The sequence below is a fragment of the Pararge aegeria genome, chromosome 16, assembly GCF_905163445.1.
Source record: "Pararge aegeria chromosome 16, ilParAegt1.1, whole genome shotgun sequence".
In the NCBI taxonomy this organism is placed as follows: Eukaryota; Metazoa; Arthropoda; class Insecta; order Lepidoptera; family Nymphalidae; genus Pararge; species Pararge aegeria.
In genome coordinates, this window is record NC_053195.1 from 15,313,622 (window position 1) to 15,336,478 (window position 22,857).

The 22,857-nt window shown below is 36.7% G+C and overlaps 1 protein-coding gene across 1 annotated transcript in view; it reads right to left on the minus strand.

Annotated features, from left to right (window-relative positions):
* Window positions 1-135: 135 nt before the first annotated feature.
* The window catches only part of LOC120630280, a 36,921-nt gene continuing 14,199 nt past the window's right edge, over window positions 136-22,857 (minus strand). The window contains exons 8-19 of the mRNA XM_039899454.1: window positions 22,128-22,306; window positions 15,585-15,608; window positions 12,641-12,765; window positions 8,645-8,869; window positions 6,928-7,355; window positions 6,274-6,407; window positions 4,396-4,562; window positions 3,491-3,635; window positions 2,852-2,931; window positions 2,437-2,579; window positions 953-1,144; window positions 136-204 (exon numbers count right to left, since the gene is read on the minus strand). Coding sequence (XP_039755388.1) covers window positions 956-1,144; window positions 2,437-2,579; window positions 2,852-2,931; window positions 3,491-3,635; window positions 4,396-4,562; window positions 6,274-6,407; window positions 6,928-7,355; window positions 8,645-8,869; window positions 12,641-12,765; window positions 15,585-15,608; window positions 22,128-22,306 — 1,839 coding nt within the window. The 3' untranslated portion in view covers window positions 136-204; window positions 953-955. The remainder of the gene's footprint in view (window positions 205-952; window positions 1,145-2,436; window positions 2,580-2,851; window positions 2,932-3,490; window positions 3,636-4,395; window positions 4,563-6,273; window positions 6,408-6,927; window positions 7,356-8,644; window positions 8,870-12,640; window positions 12,766-15,584; window positions 15,609-22,127; window positions 22,307-22,857) is intronic.

Here is a 22,857-nt window from a genome sequence, read left to right on the forward strand (position 1 = left end):
TAGACGCGTGTGAAGTCTAACAGTCCCCGCTCAGCCAGCGTGGTGGACTGCGGCCAAAACCTTTTTCATCCTGCGAAGAAACCCGCGTGCCCTGTAGTAGGCCTTAATGAGTCGATAACAATGATGGTTTTACAAATATAAAAACAGGTTTTTATATAAATGAAACCTTTATTACTTGGTAAAAAATTATGTCTGGGTTGAAACCTGAAACCAATAAACATACAATTTTAAGCTAGTATCAACCATTTTTTTTTAATAAATAAATAAATATACTAAGACAATACACACATCGCCACCTAGCCCCAAAGTAAGCGTAGCTTGTGTTATGGGTACTAAGATGACTGATGAATATTTTTAGGAATTATATATAAATAAATACTTAGAAAATACATATAAACACCCAGACACTGAAAAACACTTATGCTCATCACACAAACATTTTCCAGTTGTGGGAATCGAACCCACGGCCTTGGACTCAGAAAGCAGGGTCGCTGCCAACTGCGCCAGTCGGCCGTCTGATATTAATAGAACTATGCTTGGAGTATCGCAAAGTGATCAAATCAGGAATGGGGAGATATGTAGAAGAATTAGAGTTACCGACAGCTCAAACAGTCGCAAAACCAAAGAGGCAATGGGCGAGGCACATAGCTCTGAACCGATGAACGTTGGGTTCCCAAGGTGCTGGAGTGGCGACCTCGCGCCGGTAAACTTAGCGTTGGTAGACGAGTTGGACGGATGTCATCAAGCGATTCGCTGGGGCCGCTGGTCCCAAGTAACAAAAGACCGTGGCATTTGGAACTCCCTAAAAAAACCTATGTCCAGCAGTGGACGCTCATTGGTTTACATGATGATGACGGTTATAGGAACATAATAAAACTTCAAAGTGAAATCATATACCAGGGACAAACTTGCACGAAAAACTACCAGGGATACATAAAATCAAGGAAGTCACCTTTTAAATAGCATATACTCTCACGTAGTCGATTTGCAATGCGTTCATATCATCGTACCAAGTCGGTAGCCACTGCTCCTTCGCTTCCCAGAAGTTCTGCATCGCGTCCGAGGCATTGTTTACCCAGGGTTTGCTGGGGCTATCCGGGAACTCGTGGGCACCTCCCACTGACAGACCCAGGGATATGTAGAACTGGGAATTAAATTTTTTTAGCTTAAAACTTTATGGCTGAATACAGATACTTAGAGAGATTTGATACTTTAAGACTGTCTTACCAAAAAAATGCAGCCAATTAGCATTCCCTTATTAATAAAGAAAACATGCAGCGCTGTCTTTGGGGATTGCCATTAGAAGAATAATTAAATCTATGTATATGAGGTGAGGTGACGATAAGGCTGGTTTAAAGCTTTTTTTTCACTCCCACAGTACACAATATATACATAGCGTACACTACATATATAGGTTGGAAACCGTGCGGTTCTGGTATCTAAAAAAGTGCTCAACGCCTCTAAAGTAGTCGTTTCTTCAAAAAATATTTAATACATTAATACATCCTATTGTGGTTTAAACCCGCAATGCTGCTCGAACAGGGCTTGAGCAGAGAACTAACAATCATTATCTGGTGTTAGTATTTAAATGGGCCGAGGGTTTAATGTAATCTCCGATACACACACAATACACAAAAGCCTAATTAATAAATATACTAGGACAATACACACATCGCCATCTAGCCCCAAAGTAAGCGTAGCTTTTGTAATGGGTACTAAGATGACTGATGAATATTTTTCTGAATTATATATACATAAATACTTAGAAAATACATATAAACACCCAGACACTGAAAAACATTCATGTTCATCAAACAAACATTTTCCATTTGTGTTCAACCACGACCTTGAACTCAGAAAGCAGGGTCGCGGCCCATTACGCCACTCGGCCGTCCAAGACGTTGACGAAGTTGAAGACGTTCTGTCATTCGCCTAGAGCGGTAAATTAATAGTGATCATGTGAACCCATTACCGGCCCACTTCAGGACACAGGTCTCCTCCCACAAAGAGAAGGGGTTGAGAACGTAGTCCAGCTCGCTGGCCCAGTACGGATTGGTGGACTCAGCACATTTTTGAGAACTCTCAGGCATGCAGGTATCCTCACGTTGTTTTCCCACACAACTTAGAAAATTTAGATTTGCTGGGATTCGAACTGCCACACGAAAGTGAAGTCCAAACTTTTCCCACTGGGCTATGACCGCTTCTCCGACATTAATAGTGCATCCATTTATTTGCAATGGAAGTTATCGCTTTATAAATTTAAAACCTCACAGATTTAAATATATAGGTACTGAGCGATTACTAAGAGCTGCGAGTAACGATGCATATTGCATCTTATAATAAACCTCATAGTATGAAGTTTCGTAGTAAGAGCTGATATTTGTTTCTTAAAAAAGAAATTTCCTTTACCGATTAAAACGGTGTGTAGGCTATTACCATTTGGTCAAAAGGAGCCATGACAGTTCCTTGAAGCCACCTAGTAGCCGCTACCACATTATCCTTCTTGCCGTCCGCGGCGAAACTTTCTTCAGGGCTAATGTCTCCGTAATTTTCTCCATTAACATAAAGAGATATTCCGTCTGAAATATAAATATGAAACAATTTATTATTAAGAATCCAATAGAAAATATTTCTTAGTAGTATCATATATCGTCATCTTTACATCACCCTTCTATGCACGCGACTGCGTCTAGGTAATTTTAATGTGTCATCATCATCGGCATACAACAAAGAGTACTTTTTATCCCTATGAAACCAACAGTTTCCACGGGATTTATAAACGTGTAAGCGCGGACAAAAAACGCGGGTGTGGCCTTTATTAATAAATAAATGTTAGTTTTTGGTTAGTTACCTGGTTTCCATACTAAAGTGTAGTTATGAAAAACTTTATTCCAGTGGTCGTAACCAATTTTCTCTTTCATATATCGCGTCCTGAAATTTAAAAATAAACAAAATGTAAATTGAACGCAGCTCTGCAATTTTTTCACGGAGCTCTGAGAAAACCGCGCAAAATAAAAGTGTAAGAAAGTGGAAAAGTTTCTCCAAAATTAGCCCCTTTTTTATTCCGCTACAAGTTAGCCCTGGACTGCAATCTCACCTGGTCAGTGATGATGCAGTCTAAGATGGTAGCGGGCTAACTAGTTAGGGAGTATGGCAGTTATATACCCATATTCCTAAACGGTTTCTACGCAACATCGTGCCTGAACGCTAAATCGCTTAGCGGCACGTCCTTGTCGGTAGGGTGGTAACTAACCACGGCCGAAGCCTCCCACCAGACCAGACCAGAGAAAATTCAGAAAGTTTAAATTTCGAAATTGCCCCTGTCGGGCAACGATCCTGGGACCTCAAACTCCATTTCAAGTAAAACTTTTTTTTTCCTTTGGTTAACTAAATATCTCTTGCTTAAAGGAAACCATAATTCTAGTAGATAATAGTAACAGTAGTCAGAAGGTTCTAAACGATCATTAAGTTTAAAGGTCGTAGAATTTACCTAAATGGTGTAGCATCATTTAAAATAGGTCCTCCGTACAAATTCTTGGAATCTTCCACATTACCCTTGACAAAGGCGACTTTTAACAAACCAGAAGCATAGTTCTGGTCTCCGTAGATATTGTCCCGCGGCTCCAGGTGCAGTTCTGTACCAAAAATGTTGTGTAATTTAAAAAAAAAAAAAACAAGAAACTGATTAGTATAGAAGAATTTAGAATGGCTTAGTCGTGATAGTGTTCTAAAAAGAAAATATAAAATATTACATACTTGCGATAAAGGGTTGAGATTTGATTTGAGGGAACAATTGGAAATTATTAATCACAATAATAAGAGGTTCGGATTACTTAACGAACAAATAAATTTATCGACTTCACCTCTATTGAATGTATTCAGAGGTACTAATGAGGTAGTTCTTAGATAGATAATGAAGGGGTAAGAAAGGTATGAAGGCGACCCATCAGGCGAATTTTTCACTTAACAATTATTCATTGTAAAGTCAAAATCTCCTCGATGCCCGGTTTCGGAGCGAAACGTGCATAGAGGGTACAATTCCGAAGATCTGTTTAGTGTGGAGTATAAGGATTGAAAAATAATAGACATTACACCATACAAATCCTGCTTTCCGCGGAATATAGAATCTAATTTGCGTGCGTTTTAACTAATTATAAATATCACTTGCTTCGACGGTGAAGGAAAACAATATGAGGAATGTATGCTTGACAGTTCTACATAATGTTCTCATAGGTATGTGGAGGCCACCAATCCGCTTTAGGCTAGCGTAATGGGCTCAGGCTTTAACCCCTTTTCATCGATGATCTCTTGTCTGATTGCCTGGTTTTCGCAATAAAGATGTGTAAATTAATAAGTACAAGTAACATGAAATAAATAGTTAAAGTAACCGCATACCTGGAACCAGCCAGTTTCCTAAAGGCATGCGAGCACCGATTTCGATCCTTCCATATTTGAAACTAAAACTTCTATTCGTTGTTATTTTGGCTGTTATGATTGGCGGCAGAATCTCGTTGTCGGATGGTTCTTGATAACACTCTCTCGTACCAATCGTTCCTGTACAGCTGAAAGAGATTTTGTTAAATCTATTATTACCAACGCTTGAGATTGGATTTTTTTTTATTGTTGATATAGATTGCCAGTTCGCATCGCAGGTCACTTTCACGTTTAATTAATTGTACCTCTATTTATCTATATCCCTCTAGTTAATTTATGTTATAGTAATATTATTAAACTTTTCGTTTCAATTTTTAATTTTATTTTTTTCATACATATTTTTTTTTATTTCTAGAGAGTAATGCGCTCAATATGCGGATCAAACAAAAAATTAAAATTTCTTATTAATGTAATTTTTTAATATTTTTTATTAAATGGGTAAATAATTAAACTTTGGATAGTAATAATTTGATTTATGACAGATATTTATTAAATTGCTTAGTATTTTGACAATTATATTTGATTCACAGCCATTTGAGACATTTTGCTAGTGGGTATTTTGATATAATTACGAGTGCATTTTCGATACATTTCAGTCATGTATGAGACTTTTGGCGACGCAGCAAAGATACCTCACGGTGTCTTAGTCCTTAACACTTACATTAGCTTCATCACAATTAAGCCATTTTAGGCCTAGTACATGGAACCTGTCTACTCTCAGGATGAGAAGCGCTCTTAGTCCACCGGGCCAAGGGCAGATTGGTGAAATTCCCTTCAGCACATTAAGTTTTCCTTCACCGGTAACGCAAGTAATATTAAAATGTGTTAAACGCACTCTACTTACAAGAGTTCATCATTTACATCATATAACCTCATTTCCGATCGATTACTAGGAACGGTTCTCTTCTCACAATGAGAAGGGGTTAAGGCCGGAATCCACAACGCTGGCCCAGTGCAGATTGGTGGACAATACAATACTTGGATATTTGTTTAATATCTGGACAATATATTTGCTCCGTAATTGCTGTGTGGGAAATGGAACTCTGTCCTTTCTAAACGGAATCTGACGTCAGAAACACACCAGGCTATTACCGTGTCAATTAAACATTACCTTACATTATATATTCATTCTCTGTTTTTACACAAGATTATTATAAAGTTAATTATATTTATGCTCCATTGGTGATATCATCAGTCGTTTGAAGCAATGTATATGTTCGATAATCTTAATTGGTAACATATTGACATATGATTGATTTGACTACGGAAGTTTATGTAAATCCGTATAATTGCCCTTCGTGTTTCAAAATTTCAAAAAAATAAAAAATTCAAAATTCATTTATTTCAAGTATATTTCAAGTGTATTCAAGTCAGCCTGTTTGTAATGACTCTACCACCGGTTCAGAAGGCAGATTCCATTGAGAAGAGCCGGCAAGAAACTCAGCAGATTGCTCTTTTCAAAATCATTTTATAGTTTAACTATCTTTAGAATTTTTCTGTTTTGTGAGAGATGAGAGCGGAGTGGCCTGCTTTCAAGCAGCCTTGTCGTTAAGGAATTCATCAATCGTGTAGTAACCACGATTTGTGAAATTACATCACTCGGTCCCGGTATTATAATATTTTTCACCATTGTTCGTTGTCTGGTTGAGGAATACGGGATTCCCCAAGATGGAAATAGAATCGTTTTTAGAAAAATGTTTAAAATTCATCAAGACCTTTGAGGTAAAGAAAGATTTTGTAATTTTTACCGGGTAGACAGGTACCCAGTAGGCACCTACCTGGTACAATTTTTCTGTTGTTTTTCCTTCTTTGGCCCTACGTGACTTGAAAGTAACATACCTAGGAGTTAGGTCCAAAGACTCGTGGACGTATTCATCTCCGAACTTAGACTCCAGGGTAATCGGTTTGATGACTAGTTTTCCATCGTTTACTCGTATGTTTTTACCATAGAGGTACACATTGAATGGGTATTCCTGAAAAACCGTCATAAATTAATCTTTCTCCCCATACCTATAACTGAAAAATCTCCTATTTGAATTATTCGTTTTGTCAGTTTATTTACTTTAAATATAAGATTTCGACTAAGAATTCTTTTACTTTATTTTTTCTTGGACATTGAAAACCCGTAGGTGGTGTACCACGGGGTTATTACATAACCTTTGAAGAAAGAGGCCTGAAAGTCCGTCATTGCACCAACTTCTCATCACAAATTTAAACTAAAATATAACAAAAAAAAGTTTTAGATTTTATTTTGTTTCATTTACAAAATAAAATATATATAAAAAAACATTTGTAACATGCTAATTTGTTTATGAATAAATTTTTAATATCTTAAAAAAACAATCATTATTAATAAGAACTCGTGAAACGCAAACGTTCAGGTGTTTGTAGTTAAATATCTCTCTGTTTTCTTGATTTTATTTCAAGTTCTCAAATTGAAAAAAAAATTTGAATAGATGATGAAATAAGAATATTAGGCAAGATAAGACTTACCGGATGCCCAGGAAACTTGGTCTCTGGCGTCCATATTTTTCCCTTTTTAATACCTGCATTGAAGTTGTCCGCAAACAAAAGCTGGCCCTTGCAGACAAACCCAGGTGCTGATGATTTCGACACTGATAGTTCACATGGATAATTATTGCTTTCTTGATTTGGTGTCACAGGTTGTGCAGCTTCAGGAATTGGTGTAGAGGGAGTTGGAATAGCTTCGGGTTCTGATACTGGAGGGGTAATTCCAGGTGCTGGAGCATTTGGAATAATTCCAGGTGTTGGGGCATTTGGAATAATACCAGGGGCAGGATCATTTGGAATAATACCAGGTGCTGGATCATTTGAGGTAGCACCGGGTACTTCAGGTGCCACCACAGCTTCTATCGGGTTGCCATCAGCGCCAACCGGGCTGCCTGCTTCGTCGACATAGCCTGTAAATATTGGTATATTAATAACTCGATACTAAAATTATTATTAAGTGAAAATGGCCAATTTGTTTGTTTCTTTGTTGAGTTGCCTATTTCTAGTTTAACTGACAAAAATTGCCAGATTGCATCCTAGTGGGGTTGCTAAGCCGAAGTGGAAATGGGCGGGGCACATAGCTCGGAGAACCGCGACCACCACCGCGAATGGCGACCCCGCACAGGTAAACGCAGTGTTAGTCGGCCCCCAACAAGGTGGACAGACGACATCAAACGAGTCGCTGGGAGCCGCTGGAAACAAGCGGCCCAGGACCGTGGATTTCGGAACTCTCTACAAAAGACCTATGTCCAGCAGTGGACTTCAATCGGTTGAAGTGATGATGATCCTAATGGATAGAAGCAGGTGTTACTTTGCGGAATTCTGTGAAGTTAAGCCTTATTTCCTATTAGTTACACTTACTTACACTTTTAATATTAGTATAGATTTATGGCAATCCAATATAATCCTTCACCATACACTTTCAACGGAATCCCGTAAAAATGTTACTATATCCAGATAAAAAAAAATTGGTTGATCTGCAGGATGCAATCTTATATATAAAAATTAAGCTTAATTTGCTACACTCCGCGAAAAGCAAGAGAATCTGTATGGTAATTTATAATTTCATCAAACCTCATAGTCCACACAAAATAGACCTTCGGCATGTTACCCTCTACGCACGTTTCACTTCAAATCCAGAGCATCCTCAGGAGATGTTGACTTTACAATAAATAGTTGTTAAGACAAATTATTCATTATAAAGTCGATTAAAGAAATTATAAATTACACCATACAGATTCTCTTGCTTTTCGGGGAGTGTAGCAAATTAAGCTTAATTTTTATATATAAGATTGCATCCTGCAGATCAACCAATTTTTTTTATCTGGATATAGTAACATTTTTACGGGATTCCTTTGAAAGTGTTTTGTGAAGGATTATATTGGATTGCCATAAATCTATACTAATATTAAAAGTGTAAGTCAAACGACACTGTCCTGATCTTGTTGGAATTTGACATAGGTGCATATCTCGCATCCTGGACAGAAAAAATTTTAAACAAAAAACCACTGTGGTAAGTTACCCGGTAATTTAAAAATAATAGCCTTTGTGACCTGTAGACAGCTAAGGATAAGCAAATCTTGTCGATAGCATAGAAATAGGATTGGCTTAGAAACGGACATATGATACTTTATAAAACCAAAAGTTTTATCGCGGTGCTGAATATGAAAGCTGTAGAAAATTAAACGATGTTACGCACCTGTGACAGTCCATTCTCCATTATCCTGTCGGTATCCAAGTCCATTTTGCAGCACATACGTCCAGAAATAGATTTTATCGCCTATCGCCAATTTCGCATCGCGGTCTCTGAAGAACCATCTTCCGTTTTTAGGCTTCGTGATATCACGCGACCATTGGCCAGCTTCTAACCCCTCCATCTCCTCGTTAAGTTTGCCGTGGAACGCGAACAGTGTATATCCGTCATCTGTAATCATATTAATAAGAATAATGAATAAATAAACTACTGTTTTTTCTTCGCCATTGGTTGCCTGGAAGAAATCGCTATGTAGCGATAAGGCCACCGAATTGTATACGTTGTTTTGTTATACTTTTCTTTTTGTTCAATGTACTTTTTGTGGTGTTCAATAAATATTTATTCATTCATTCAAACTACTTACGACAATACACACATTACCATCTAGCCCCAAAGTAATCATAGCTTGTTTTATGGGTACTAAGATAGCTGATGAATATTTTTATGAATATAATACACATAAATACTTTTAGTATACAGATAAACATTCATGTTTATAACACAAAAAAAATTTAGTTCTGGGAATCGAATCCCAACCTTGGACGCAGAAAGCAGGGTCGCTGCCCAACCGGCTGTTTAGTAAGGATATAATAATAATAATAATCTTCTTCTTCTAGCCCAGCCTTTTTTCTTCACTAGGTCATTTTCCGCACATAAGTTCGCTTATTACTCAGCTAGCATGGGCAGGAGACAATTATCTCCCCTCTCTGTCTACAGCTTTATCAACTCTCAAGAGCACTGGCGCACATGTGGAAATAATATCCAAGTAATATAAGTGTAATGATAAACGGGGGTAAACTTATCCGGTTCCATATAACCTTTCTTTAGCAGGTGGACACGTTAATTATATCTTTTGTCAAGGGACAACATGTCTCACTTGAAGGGATTTGCTTATTATATTTGGAGATGGGTTTTTTCTTACAACCGACGGAATTTTGTCATTTTTTTTTATATTAATAATTGACGGACCAAGCAGATGGTCCACCAAGCAATACTTAAAAATAAATAAATTAATATACTACGACAATACACACATCGCCATCTAGCCCCAAAGTAAGCGTAGCTTGTGTTATGGGTACTGAGATATGCTGTTATAACTGTTATTATGAATATAATACACATAAATACTTATAATATACAGATAAACACCCAGACACTGAAAAACATTCATGTTCATCACACAAACATCTTCCAGTTGTGGGAATCGAACCCACGGCCTTTGCTCAGAAAGCAGGGTCGCTGCCCACTGCGCCAATCGGCCGTCAGACTCCCAGACGTGTCTAGGAGGTCAGACTTTTCCCACTTATGCAGTAAATAATATAGAGAAAAACAATGTTGTAACAAGCTGATATTGAAAAAGAATCAGAACAACTGCAGATTCTTTTCGATTCTTGCCAGCTTCTTCTCGATATGATGCCTTCCGAACAGGCGCGGTAGTAGAGTCACTACATACATACGTGACATTTCAAAAGTGCAGTCTACTTGAACAAATGAATTTTGAATTTATAGTTCAACTCACATAACGCAACGTGATTAACAACAAACAGGTAAAATATAAAATACTGACGTTTCAATACTATCAAAATAAAGTGATTCAACGAGCGAGAAATATTATTATTGCCACGCTGGGCAGCCCGTCTGCCCAGCGTGGTGATCATTGGTAAACCCTACCGCAGGGCTGGCACGGATAGAAGACAAAAAATACATCCCCCGATTATAAACCCTGACAAGGGATATAATTAAGGTAAAACACGGGAAAAGAGAATAAGAGAACCTTACCACCGTTTAATATGACACATATATTAATTGGATATTATTTACACTTGTGCGCCAATGCTCTGAGAGTTGGTAAAGCTGCGTGAGAACTGAGAAGATACTTTTTTATCTCTTTTTTATATAATTGTCTCCTACTCATACTAGCTGTGGTGATGGGAGAGGTATTTAGTTCAGCAGTGAACTGTTTTAGGCTATTGGTAAGATGCAAAACAAATGTTTAATTCTTCGGCAGCAAAAAGTTGACAAAAAATGGGGGTCCAACGAAGTTTTAGGCAGCTGGGTACCGCATACTTTGAGCCCCGGAAATGTAGGGTACGACATGCAGACCCTATATAGGACCTACAGTGTCGAAGTGTTATTCGTTTGAGTCATTCGCGGATATACCAAACCCTCGCGGTTTTTCTTCTTCTTTGCTCTTGCCTACGTCATTAGACGTGCTCGGGAAACAACCGAGTTATTGTAATCATCTATATTACCTATTCACGTCAATACAATGCGTAAATTGCTAGGTAATCATAAATTATTATATAAACAAATGACTACCGAGGTATTTAAGTAGTATCACTCACACTATCTACATTAATATTATATAAAGGTAGTATTCATACTAGTAACAAAAAGTAGACGTCCGATTTTCGGATTATTGACACTTTTTTTTGCAACTGCCTTCCCACTGCCATACACCTAACGGGCTAACCTGTTAGGTGTATGGCAGTTATTTTAAAAAAATACCTTTTTCAATTGCCCTGCTGGGATCAAACCCGGGACCTCTTACAAGCCAACGCTCACCTCAATTGCGCCACAAAGGTCGAACGAAATGTTAGATTTTAGTATTTCATTTTCATTCAACTATCAGCAGGGCTAGTGTGGAAGGGCGTTTTTGTAACTCGACATCTAAATCCGCGATGAGTTTAACTCGATAGTGAAGGGAGTGCGGCACTCCCGGATGCGGCGGAGAGATAAACTGAATGTTCGGGCTAATTTGACATTATGCGGTAATGTTTGGTATTCGGTAAGGTAATAATTTTCCTCGATCGTCGAATTACTCTCCTTCGAAGCTCGTGTCTATTTGTCAAGCAAAAAGTTAATCAAGAGCAATCGAGTTCTCTAGTGAATTAAAATATTTAAAGTGAATTTAATTTAAAGATTACATTTAAGTAAAAATTAGTTATCTTTGTTTCATTTTAGTTATTTATAGCTATTATTAAAACCATGGCTCGTTTACTCATATTCAAATATTTTTTAGAAAAAGCGTACTCATTAGATTTTATTGAAAGTCGACGCCAAGCAAATGAGATTTCTGAATTTTCGCAATTTTAATAGATAAAACAAACCATAAAAATCTTAGAGAACTAAAACAAAACAAGAATCGAAAAATTTATTTGCCAGAACCATGAGCACTGGTTAGAATAAATACTTTGTGACATAGACCGGGTATGCGTCCACACGTGTGTCCATACTCGGAGGGTGGATATAATTGCGGGAGGGGATAAACATTATCCTTTCTCATGAGAAAATTGTCCTTTGCCCATTCTAGCCGTGCTGGTCTAAGAGGAGTCCACAAACTTAGCCGGGGCTATGCGTATACTATATATTGTATATGTAAGCGGTGATAGCGCGTTAAAAATATTACTTGCTTCTATTTTCACTAATATATTTTTATAGCCTACATTTCAAACATATAAAACACTAAATCATAGAATGAATAGACAATGTCTACGTGTTTTTATAAAAGAAGGATATAATAACCGATTCGTTTATTCAAACTAAGGCCATCTCTATTTTTTCGAGCTTCGATTTCGAAACTTCACAAGTGCGTGCCAGGTGTTTAGAGAATATCATATCAAAGTTATGTGAGATGGCTTTCGAAGTGATCTTTCTCACTTGAGTGAGTTTCGATATCGAGCTGGCATTATTCAGAATAGCCTTGCAGGCGCGCCCTAATAATATTCTGTAAAGGCCACGGATTGTCTACATAATATGTCTTGTTATTAAAATATCTTTTTTTCGATAGTATTAGTATTTTATGGCGATTTAGAATCAACTTTTATTTTTATATACAAATAAAAATAATAATAAACTAAATAACGGCTGAAGCTTCCCATCCAACGACTTCAGTTGTATTCCCACCGGACAAAATTAAAATAACTAAAACTGAAAACAAACCTGGAACGGAAACGCGCAACCCTTTGGGGTATATAGCTTCCAATTTCGCTTCCGGCACTTCATAGCACTGTGCAATAAAACATCCCAATAAGAACACCAACGGAACGTATTTTAATGACATTACACTTAAAAATATATTTATTTCAGTATTATAGCAGGCGAAAACTAGATTACGAGTATTATAGAGGATATATAGGTCTGATGTTTCCCAGACCTAAGAGTACACTAACGAACATCGGTATCGTGGCGGTCTTATGTACATAAACGCGTAGAGCCGGTCGTTTAAAATAATTAGGAATTAATACGTTATCAATTTTGTCAGTTTAAACAGCGGCAAATTTATAGCAACTGTTTCGATCGTCTTTGAGAATGCGTATGAAAAGCCCAGTCCCCTTTTCTTAATATTTGACGGAACTAATAGGTGGCCCACCAGATGGTAAGTGGAAAACTCTCATCTATAAAAAAAACAACACATCGAATGCGTGCCCAGTGGATCGAAGCTGTCGAAACGGCTTCCTAATCTGTTATTTGAGTCTCGCAACTGCGAGGTTGTGTTCAAGAAGTTATGCATTGTACAGGGAAATGAAAAATAGATAAAACTGAAATATAGATATACTGTTGTAATGGAGAAGGTGTTTTAGTTTATCAGCGTTAAATTAGTTAGTTAAATAAATTAACGCATAAGCTTTTTATGTAGGGACTTTCACTGTTGATTCTTATTCTATCTAATTACGATTTTAAATAATCTTACCAGATGATGCTAGCCCAAGTTTAGTATTTAGTCTTGATTAGAAGGCAGCTGTTGCTGGGTAAATAATAATAATATTAAAAATCATTTATTGACACGATTATTAAATAGTGACAGAAATCATATGAATCAATTGAATCACTGATACCTAAACTGAGTAAAAACTCGTACTATAGATAAACCGGTAGGCCATTCCGGATCCTAGCGGTGCATTTTAGAAACCTGAAAGCAACGTAGGTATTTGATACGCTTCCAAGGGATATCAACTAGGTACCTAAACTTAAAGTATTTTTAAGTACCTACTATTTTTCTTAACGCCACTTGGTTCCCTTTAAAGGCACTGAATTTAAATGTAAGTTTATGTTAAGTTTATTTGTTATTGTATACAACTCGATGAGTATATTTAGAAAATTAGATCCATTGTTCTCTCATGGGTGTTACACATCGCAAAAACTATCAAAGTTTTCGAAGATCGAATCTCGTACTAAAAGGATCAGGTTTATGATTTATGGGTTTTTATATGCAGTATATTTTATATATTATATGTTATTTTTCATAAGTAGCATAAATAACTTAATCATTTTATGTTAATTTGCTTCATTAAATCAGTATTTAACGTCATTATATCCATTAAAGAATTTTACAATGAAATAAATATGTTTAAATAGAAAAAGGTTTAGCTATATATGTATAAATTAAGTTATAATAACATAGTAATCTAAAAAATAAATATTTTTTTTGACGTGACAACGTCTTATAATTCGATGGAGCCGGCTGTACGCACGAAAAAACATGATGTATGCGGCGTTACCTCGCTCTGAGGCGTTTCATTCAAGGCTTGAAGTGCAAGCGAGAGCGCGGAACGACCGACAAAGAGGCACAGTCGGCCTCCGCGTTCGACATCTGTCTCTCTCCTACTTGAATGAGCGATGCGTCTGCGTGGACAGCTTCTATACAATAATACATTTACATGTTTTCGGCAAGGATGAAGTGCAGTGAAAAGTGAATGTGGTGACAATTGTTTATAGCAACGATAATATCTATCAAACAAATAAAATTAAAATTTTCTTTCGAAAAATGCAACCATTCCATCAGTATTTTCTTACGACATTGTCACATTCTACTATCGTCAGTAAGCCGACTTTACAGACAACCAATTTTTTTTTTTTTATAATTACAAATTGATGGACCTAGCAGATACCTAACTACCTGATGGCCACCAGACTGATATAACCACCTATAAACACTTGCACACTTGCACAAACAGAGCGACACTTCCCAGATCATTCAAGGTACACATCCTGCAAAGTGATGGCCTGTGCACATCAACCTGAGCCGTAGGTGTTAAGCCTCGTGTGCCTCTAATTACACGGGCAACCAGGCCTTAGAGTAATCTGATCTGCGATCCCCACACAACTGACAACAGTTAGTACAATATATTTTTACTTTTATTTACCAATTTTTTTATAGTAGAAGGCCACTCACAGCAGAAAAGAGTATAAATAAATACTTCGTGACGTGGACTCTTTGACTATAAGTTATCGGCATAATTGTTCTCGGAATTAAGGTACATTTACACGATTGGATCGAATCTTTAATAATAGTTTTATCAATTCTGAACATAGGAATAATATATTTACCACCGTAGGTATGGAGATGACGCGAAGTGCGTATATATGCGAATATAGTATAGTATATTAACATTATAGTATAGTAACATTGCAGTATATATACTGCAATGTTACTTATATGCTGATGAAAACATTGCTGACAAAGTCATAAATGTAAAAGTGTGTTTGTATGTTTGTTAAAACTGCTGCAACAGTCTTGATGAGTTTAAGCATGTATATAACTTACATTGTTTATATTTTACTACTTATTGGCAGCCGGTTGGCGCAGTGGGCAGCGACCCTGATTTCTGCGTTCAAGGCCGCGGGTTCGATTCCCTCAACTAGAAATTTTTTGTGTGATCATGAATGTTTTTCAGTGTCTGGGTGTTTATCTGTATATTATAAGTATTTATATGTATTATATTCATAAAAAATATTCATCAGCTATCTTAGTACCCATAGCACAAGCTACGCTTACTTTGGGGCTGGATGGCGATGTGTGTATTATCGTATAAATAATAATTAAAAAACACTGGGGAGCTGTCCCCGCCGTTTCTACAAAAAAAATCTCTTTTTTTTATTCCACTACAAGTTAGCCCTTGACTGCAATCTCACCAGATGATAAGTATAAGATGATAGCGGGCTGACCTAGGAAGTATGCGTAAGAGTCATACCCCTGATCAGTTTCTACGCGACTTCGCACCGGAACACTGAATCGCTTAGCAGCACGACTGTCGGTAGGTGGTAACTAGCCACGGCCAAAGCCGGGAGGCGTTACCAGACCACACCAGAGAAAATTTTGAATTGCTGGAATTCGAACCCGGGACCTCCTATCTTAACTCATAGCGCTCACCGTTGCTAGAGAGGTCGTCAAAAATACGAACACAACACAACGCAAATAAAACTGTATGTTTGTTACATATATACATCATATATGTATACATCTTGAAAATTATATATTTTAATTTTTTTTCCTGTATTTTTATGTGGTGTACAATAAAAAAGTATTCATTCATATATTTTGATCAACTGCTGTGAAATATTCATGAAGTTCAAGCATGTATATAACTTACATTGTGCAGATAGATTCCGGAAAAGCACTGGAGACCTTCCCACAGGTTCTAAAAATACTCTTTGTTATCTACTGACTACTAAAATATGTTTAAACTATCTTGACGACGTGATTCTTGCGTCTTGGATTGACATCGAATTACTACTTTTAGCCCCAGAATACAAACGATTCCCGCGGGGATATTAAAAAATTTAAAAAACGCGGACAAAGTAGCCGGCATCAATTACCAATACTAAAATTATGCAATCATAACAGAGCGACTTGTGAAACTTTTTTTGCGTTATAGCTAATGAGTTTTTTCTACGTTTTTTTACAAGTTAAATATTATTGTGTGTTTTAGGTACCTAAGGTTTAAATAAGAAGTAATAACATATTAACTGGCTTGTCAGTATAGCGGTAAGCATGTTCTAATAGGGTCCCGTTGGTACCTTACTGCGATGTTGATCTTGGCAACATAATATATATTTTTATATATACTTATAAAAGAGAAAGTGTGTGGGTATGTTCCGTATAGGCTCCGAAATGGCTGGACCGATTTCAATGAAACTTTCAGGGAATCTCCGGATTGACCTGGCGAGTAATCCTGTAAAGTTTGGTGACGATCGGAGCACTCCTATTTTTGAACTGTCAAATACAGCTTTTATTTACTATGATGATATTCTATTGTTAGGTGTACATGGGTGTAATTAATGATCTTCACCCGCTCGAGAAGAGAATAGAAGAGAATAAATACGTAGAGAAATAAATGATTTAATATATTATGAGACTCAAATTAAAAATTTAATGATGTAAGTTTATTGTTTAAATAAAATAAAGCAAAATCTAGCCCGGCGAAGCATTATTACGCAGCTAAAATGCAACAAATTATGTTCTTATGTCCTACACACATCGCCATGTAGTTTTTTATGAATAATATACATAAATACTTATAAAAAATACACAAAAAACATCCAGACACTGAATAACATTCCTGTTCATCACACAGACATTTCCCAGTTGTGGGATTCGAATCCACGGCCTTGAACTCAGAAAGGTCGCTGCCCACTGCGCCAATCGGCCGTCAGCAGCCATATATGAGAAGAAATCCATAGTCTTGCAGCCATTCGAACATTAACGTTTTTTTATGTTAATTTGAGATTTAAGTCTAAAATAAAACAATAATATTAAATAAGTTAAATTTATTTTCGTAGCTGATGACCCTCTATGCACGCCACTGTGTGGAGTCCACCAATTCACACTGGGCCTGCGTGGTCGACTACGGCCTTTACCCCTTCTCACAGTAATGGGTCCTGAGCCTGGTCTCATTGTGGGAGTAATGGGTCGATATGTTGAATGCGGATTACACAGGGTTAAAGAATAAATGAACCTGAAAGCTGTCGGTCTGTCGTTGTTTACATTAAAACTAACAACTTTCGTACTACGACATTTTCTGAACTCAATAGTTGCTGAAAGGTATTCAATAGTATGCATAACCTCTACTTGTTACTTCTCTGTAATCCAACATCGATAACAGCATACGAACCGCGACTCTATCGCGCTCGCGGCACGCTTATTTTGTTTATTATATTATTTGGATATTACTTCTACTTGTACTCCAATACTCGGAGAGTTGATATATTGTATGAACAGAACATAAAATTGTATGCCTTTACCCGAGGAGAACAAATGTCTCGTGCTATATACTTAATAGCATTACTGGGATTTAACTACAGATTAGGTCGATGTTTAACTAAACGTTTTCAAACGAATGGTTATATTGTATTATTTCTGTTTACTTATTGTTACAAGTTATTCTTGAGCATTTTTCAACGTGCCTCTTAGTTAAGGTCAACATGAGATTAGAGCGTTATTTTTATCAAAGTTTTTTAATACAGTAGCCTTAGTACGAGATGTGCTCGCTCGCAATCGAGGAGTCGTTTGAATTTCGAATTCTTTGCCGCCAGAGTAAAATGGGCCTTATTTTACGCGATTAGAATCGCAAATCTTGCACTTCAATTTTGTAATTTTACGAACGTCCGTGGGATTACAAGGTTTCCTCGCTCGCAATCGAGGACTCGTTTTCGAATGTCGAGTACTTGACGATCGGAGTAAAATGTATCTTATTTGTGTTTGCTTAAAATTAAAGCCAGTTGAAGCTCAAGTTTGCCTAAAATTCATTAGCTAGGTCTTTTGTCAGAACGTTTGTAAAACCGGGAATCGGAGTATTTGCGACTCGTTCTAGAGTCGCAGATACTCCGATATTGTATTTCCGTCTTGGTTTATTTTACTTCGGCAATACAGAGTTTTATACTCGAAAACGAAACCTCGACTAATGATGATGTCAAAAGTCCAAGCTGAAGGAATGCCGGCAATTGTGAGCTTTACTAAAAAATTACAAGATACAATTTTGTTCTGATGTTCAAGTATTTCGATACTCGAAAACGACTTATTGATTCCGAGCGAGTAAATCTTGTACTAAGACTACAGATAGCTCGGGTCAGTTCACCGCCCAACGCGTCATATAAGTCATAACCGGTTTTTAGGTATAGACTATAAGGCAGCATTTCCAATGGCGCTGTTCGAGGTGAAGGTCACGTCACGTAAAAAAATATCTAACGATCGACCTGCGCAGGAGTCATTTGATTGATTGGTTGATTGGTTGGTTTTACTAGTGATCCCACGCGAATCCGTCCGCGTATGAGTCAACCTTAAAGATAGACATACACATAGAAATGGTGATACATATGCTGTAGTAGACTTTTTAGAACTTTTGAAGAGTGATAATTCCGTCATCCGATTTTTTTTTTGCGTAACTTTAACCGTTTACGTATAGCAAGTAACGGAAGCTTTTAAAAAGAATATGTTTCTCGTTTTTGCGACATTTTTAATTCGTGATCCGCTGTTGTTGATCGTAGCGTGATGTGTAATCGTTCATAGCCCTACTCGATAAATCATCTATCTAATAAAAAAAGATTTTTCAAATCGAACCAGTAGTTTCTGAGATTGGCAAGTTCAAACAAACAACTATTTTGCATCTAAGACTGCAACATCGCTTACCATCAGGTGCCCTTGTCTGCAAGGCTAGCTGATGGTAAATGATGATGCAGTCTAAGTCGGTAACGGGCTAACCTGTTAGGGAGTATGATAGTCATATCCCTAATTTTTTTCTACGCACCGGAACACTAAATTGCAAGTGAGATTGCAATCAAAGGCTAACTTGTAGTAGAATAAAAAACACACTGCGTAACTATTCTGACGTTACGTCATGTGTATTAATAATGGGGATTCTAAGCAATGTACAAGCTCTCGTAGAAATGCGGCCTTAGGCAAGCAATTTATTTGCAGAGTTACAACTATGTAGCGTCGGCATCAGTTCCTTGTGTGAATTAACATTTCGACCTTGAAATCAAACCAATATTAAAATTCATCATCATCATCATATCAACCCATTACCAGCCCACTACAGTAATCCACCACGCAGGCCCAGTGCGGATTGGGGGACATTTTACAATTATCCATGTTAAAAACCTTAGCTACGCAAAAGGAGTGACGTATTATCTAACGATCACATTGATTGTTAGTTGCGAAACGTTATTTAGCCTTTAACTTTTTAAGCACGTTATTTAGCCTTTAACTTTTTGCCTGCATGCCTGAGAGTTGAATGAATGAATGATTACACTTTTATTGTACACCAAAGAAAAAAAGTAGTTATAGAGATATAAATACAGATCAAGAGAGTACAATTTGGTGGCCTTATTGCTACATACCGATTTCTTCCAGGCAACAAATACTTAAAGCTAAGAGGGTTCCAATTGATCCTCACGGGTCACGATTGGAACCCTCGTAGCTTTAAGTTTAAGTTTACGAATATGGTTATCGCTATCATCTCACTACCGTGTAATTCTCATGTAATGTACGCATCAAAAGTGCCATCTATTTGAATAAAGATATTTTTGACTTTGACTTTTGATTTTGATACTCATTGGAGACTAACTTCATGCTGTACCTATTACATCTGTGGGCGTCACTTTTGTTTCAATCATTAAAAATAACTCCAATGTTCATAATTTTTTATTTTACTACAAGTTAGCACTTATGAAGCGTTCATACTGTATATGTTTACATAATATAATTGTAAGGGGATGGTGATAACTTCGTTCGTCAACTTAAACCTAAAGTTACGAGGTTACCAAACGCGCCCTGGTCTAAGAAGAGCCCACAACAAACTTATCCGGGATTTTTTTTTGTTATCAGCAGCTCACATTAAATTATTATTATATAAAAAACGAACACGGACCTCCAACTTAAAACCACAGCGCTCACCACTGTGCCAGGGGGGGAGGATAATTCAACAGGAGTATAGCTTCAATAATTCAATATTCATGGATTTCAAGATTCAAGGCTTCTTAAATAAATAAATAAATATACTACGACAATACACACATCGCCATGTAGCCCCAAAGTAAGCGTAGCTTGTGTTATGGGTACTGAGATAGCTGATGAATATTTTTTTTATGAATATAATACACAATAATACTTATAATATACAGATAAACACCCAGACACCGAAAAACAATAATGTTCATCACACAAACATTTTCCAGTCGTGGGAATCGAACCCACGAACTTGGACTCAGAAAGCAGGGTCGCTGCCCACTGCGCCACTCGGCCGTCAATCGTCAACTTTAGTAGTTATTTTTAAAATCTGATGGTTAGCGGAAAACCGTCGCCTATAAACAGGGCAACACGTCATAAGGCATGCAAGGAACACCTCACTTCACGTCACGTACACTTCACGCCCTAAATTAGCAGCAAATCAACTTGATTTTTGGTGGTAAGACGGAGGGTAATTCTTATTCCAGGAAAACGAACGTTTCCTTCGTGATTTGTAAAAACTTTAAAAACGCAGAAAACAGCTAGTTGTTATTATAATAATCGAAGGGCACAGGAAAAGAAGGAGCTCATTAACATTCTCATTGTTTCAAGGAATCAAAGAATTAAATCTAAAATTTCAATTTCTATACTTACAACTCTACTAGAATATGATTCGTACCCATATACAAAAGGAACAGTATATAAGTAACATAAAAGATTGTTATTTTAAAAGATTGGGTTGGTAAATAAATAATAGTTCGAAATTTAATTACCTAACTCCCAAATGAAATTAACAAGAAGGGGCTCATTGTCACAATGATCTCCTTTTTACATTTTACAACTTAAATGGTGATCATAAACAATGTCTAATTACATAAAAACACTATGAATTGAAATACATGTTAATTAGCATGAAATTTATTTATGGGGTAAATTCGAGGTAGTAAATTAAAATTCTGGAGATTTGGGTTCTTGCTTCCATAGGAATCCGTCTGGCCCGGCTGGACCGGCTTCAGGACTCGATAATTTTAACTTTTTCAACACTTAAGACATCCGACCGTGTGACTTTCTCTTCTTTGTAGTCTTATAAACATAATTTTCATCACAATCACTACTATTTTTGTCCATTTTAAGATAAATAAGCAAAAACTTTTAAAAACACAACGTAGTCTTAATTTTTTTACAAGGAAGCTTATCTGACACATATCACTTGTATGACAAAATAATAAAGTTGGCAGACTATGAGCGTGTTCTCTGTTACAATCGCTGTGATCAGCCCGTTCTAGCGTGGTTTCATAGACAATGGGCATCTTTTTACTCGGTATGGCATGCAATGAGCGCGTTTTATCCTAAAGTACATTTTTTTTTTAATGATTTTTAAGCAAAATCAGCGCCTTTTATCGGGTTTCGATAACTTGCTCTGATTGGTCATAGAAAAACGAAGTAAATGGTATAGTTCATTCAAAAAACGTAAAATTGTCGATGAGCTCCTTTTTTCTCTGTGCCCTTATATCTTAATCAATAGTCCCATAGAATAGAGTAGTCTTAAATTATAATAAAAAGTAAATTAAGTTAAAACCGTAAATAATAATTCGCATAACCGGTGCACACAAGAGCAGTATTTGGCAAACGCCAGAGCGTCAAAATAAATAACTCAGTTTAATGTTTTAGAACGTTATTTTTTATTTAAAAACCTAAAATTACAAAGCGTAGACATTAACTGAGTCCACGATCAGTTCTGGGGAGGTCCAAGTCCGGAACCACGAGTCCTGGTGCTGGTAGAACCTGTACACTGCTTTACTGGCACCGTTGACCCAAGGTTTATCTGGGTTGTCGGCGAAATCGTTGATACCACCAGCGCGTAGTCCTAGTGATATGTAGAACTGGGGAAGACAGAAAAAGAAATGTACAAGTGTAAAAATATTCCAGTCCAAATAAAAACCAATCCGTGGAAGTAGTTCCCTTCCGATATTTAAGAGTCGTCTGAAGGACTACTACCTCTCTTTGAGTGATGAAATTTGAAGTAGATTCTTTATATTCTTTTTTTTTTTTTTTTTACTGTGTTAAAATCTACTTATATATTTATTGTTTGTTATATATTTATATATATTATGTATATTTTCTATTTATATATCATGTAGGTATATTTTATATATTACGTATATTTATTTAAATTATATATGTATTTGTATCTTTACATTTTGGTATTTATGTATATCTATCAACACTCTTGGCACTATCCCGTTCTCTTGCTGTAAGTCCTATCTACAAAGGTTGCCTGTAAGAGATTGCTTGCAGCAATAAGGCCGCCTTTGCATGTCTACATTGTGTACTGTATACTCCTTACTGTCTCTTTTCCTGTATGTTATACGTGCAATAAAGTGTTTCTTCTTGTTCTTCTTCTTCAATTTCAGAATACACTATCATATAATTT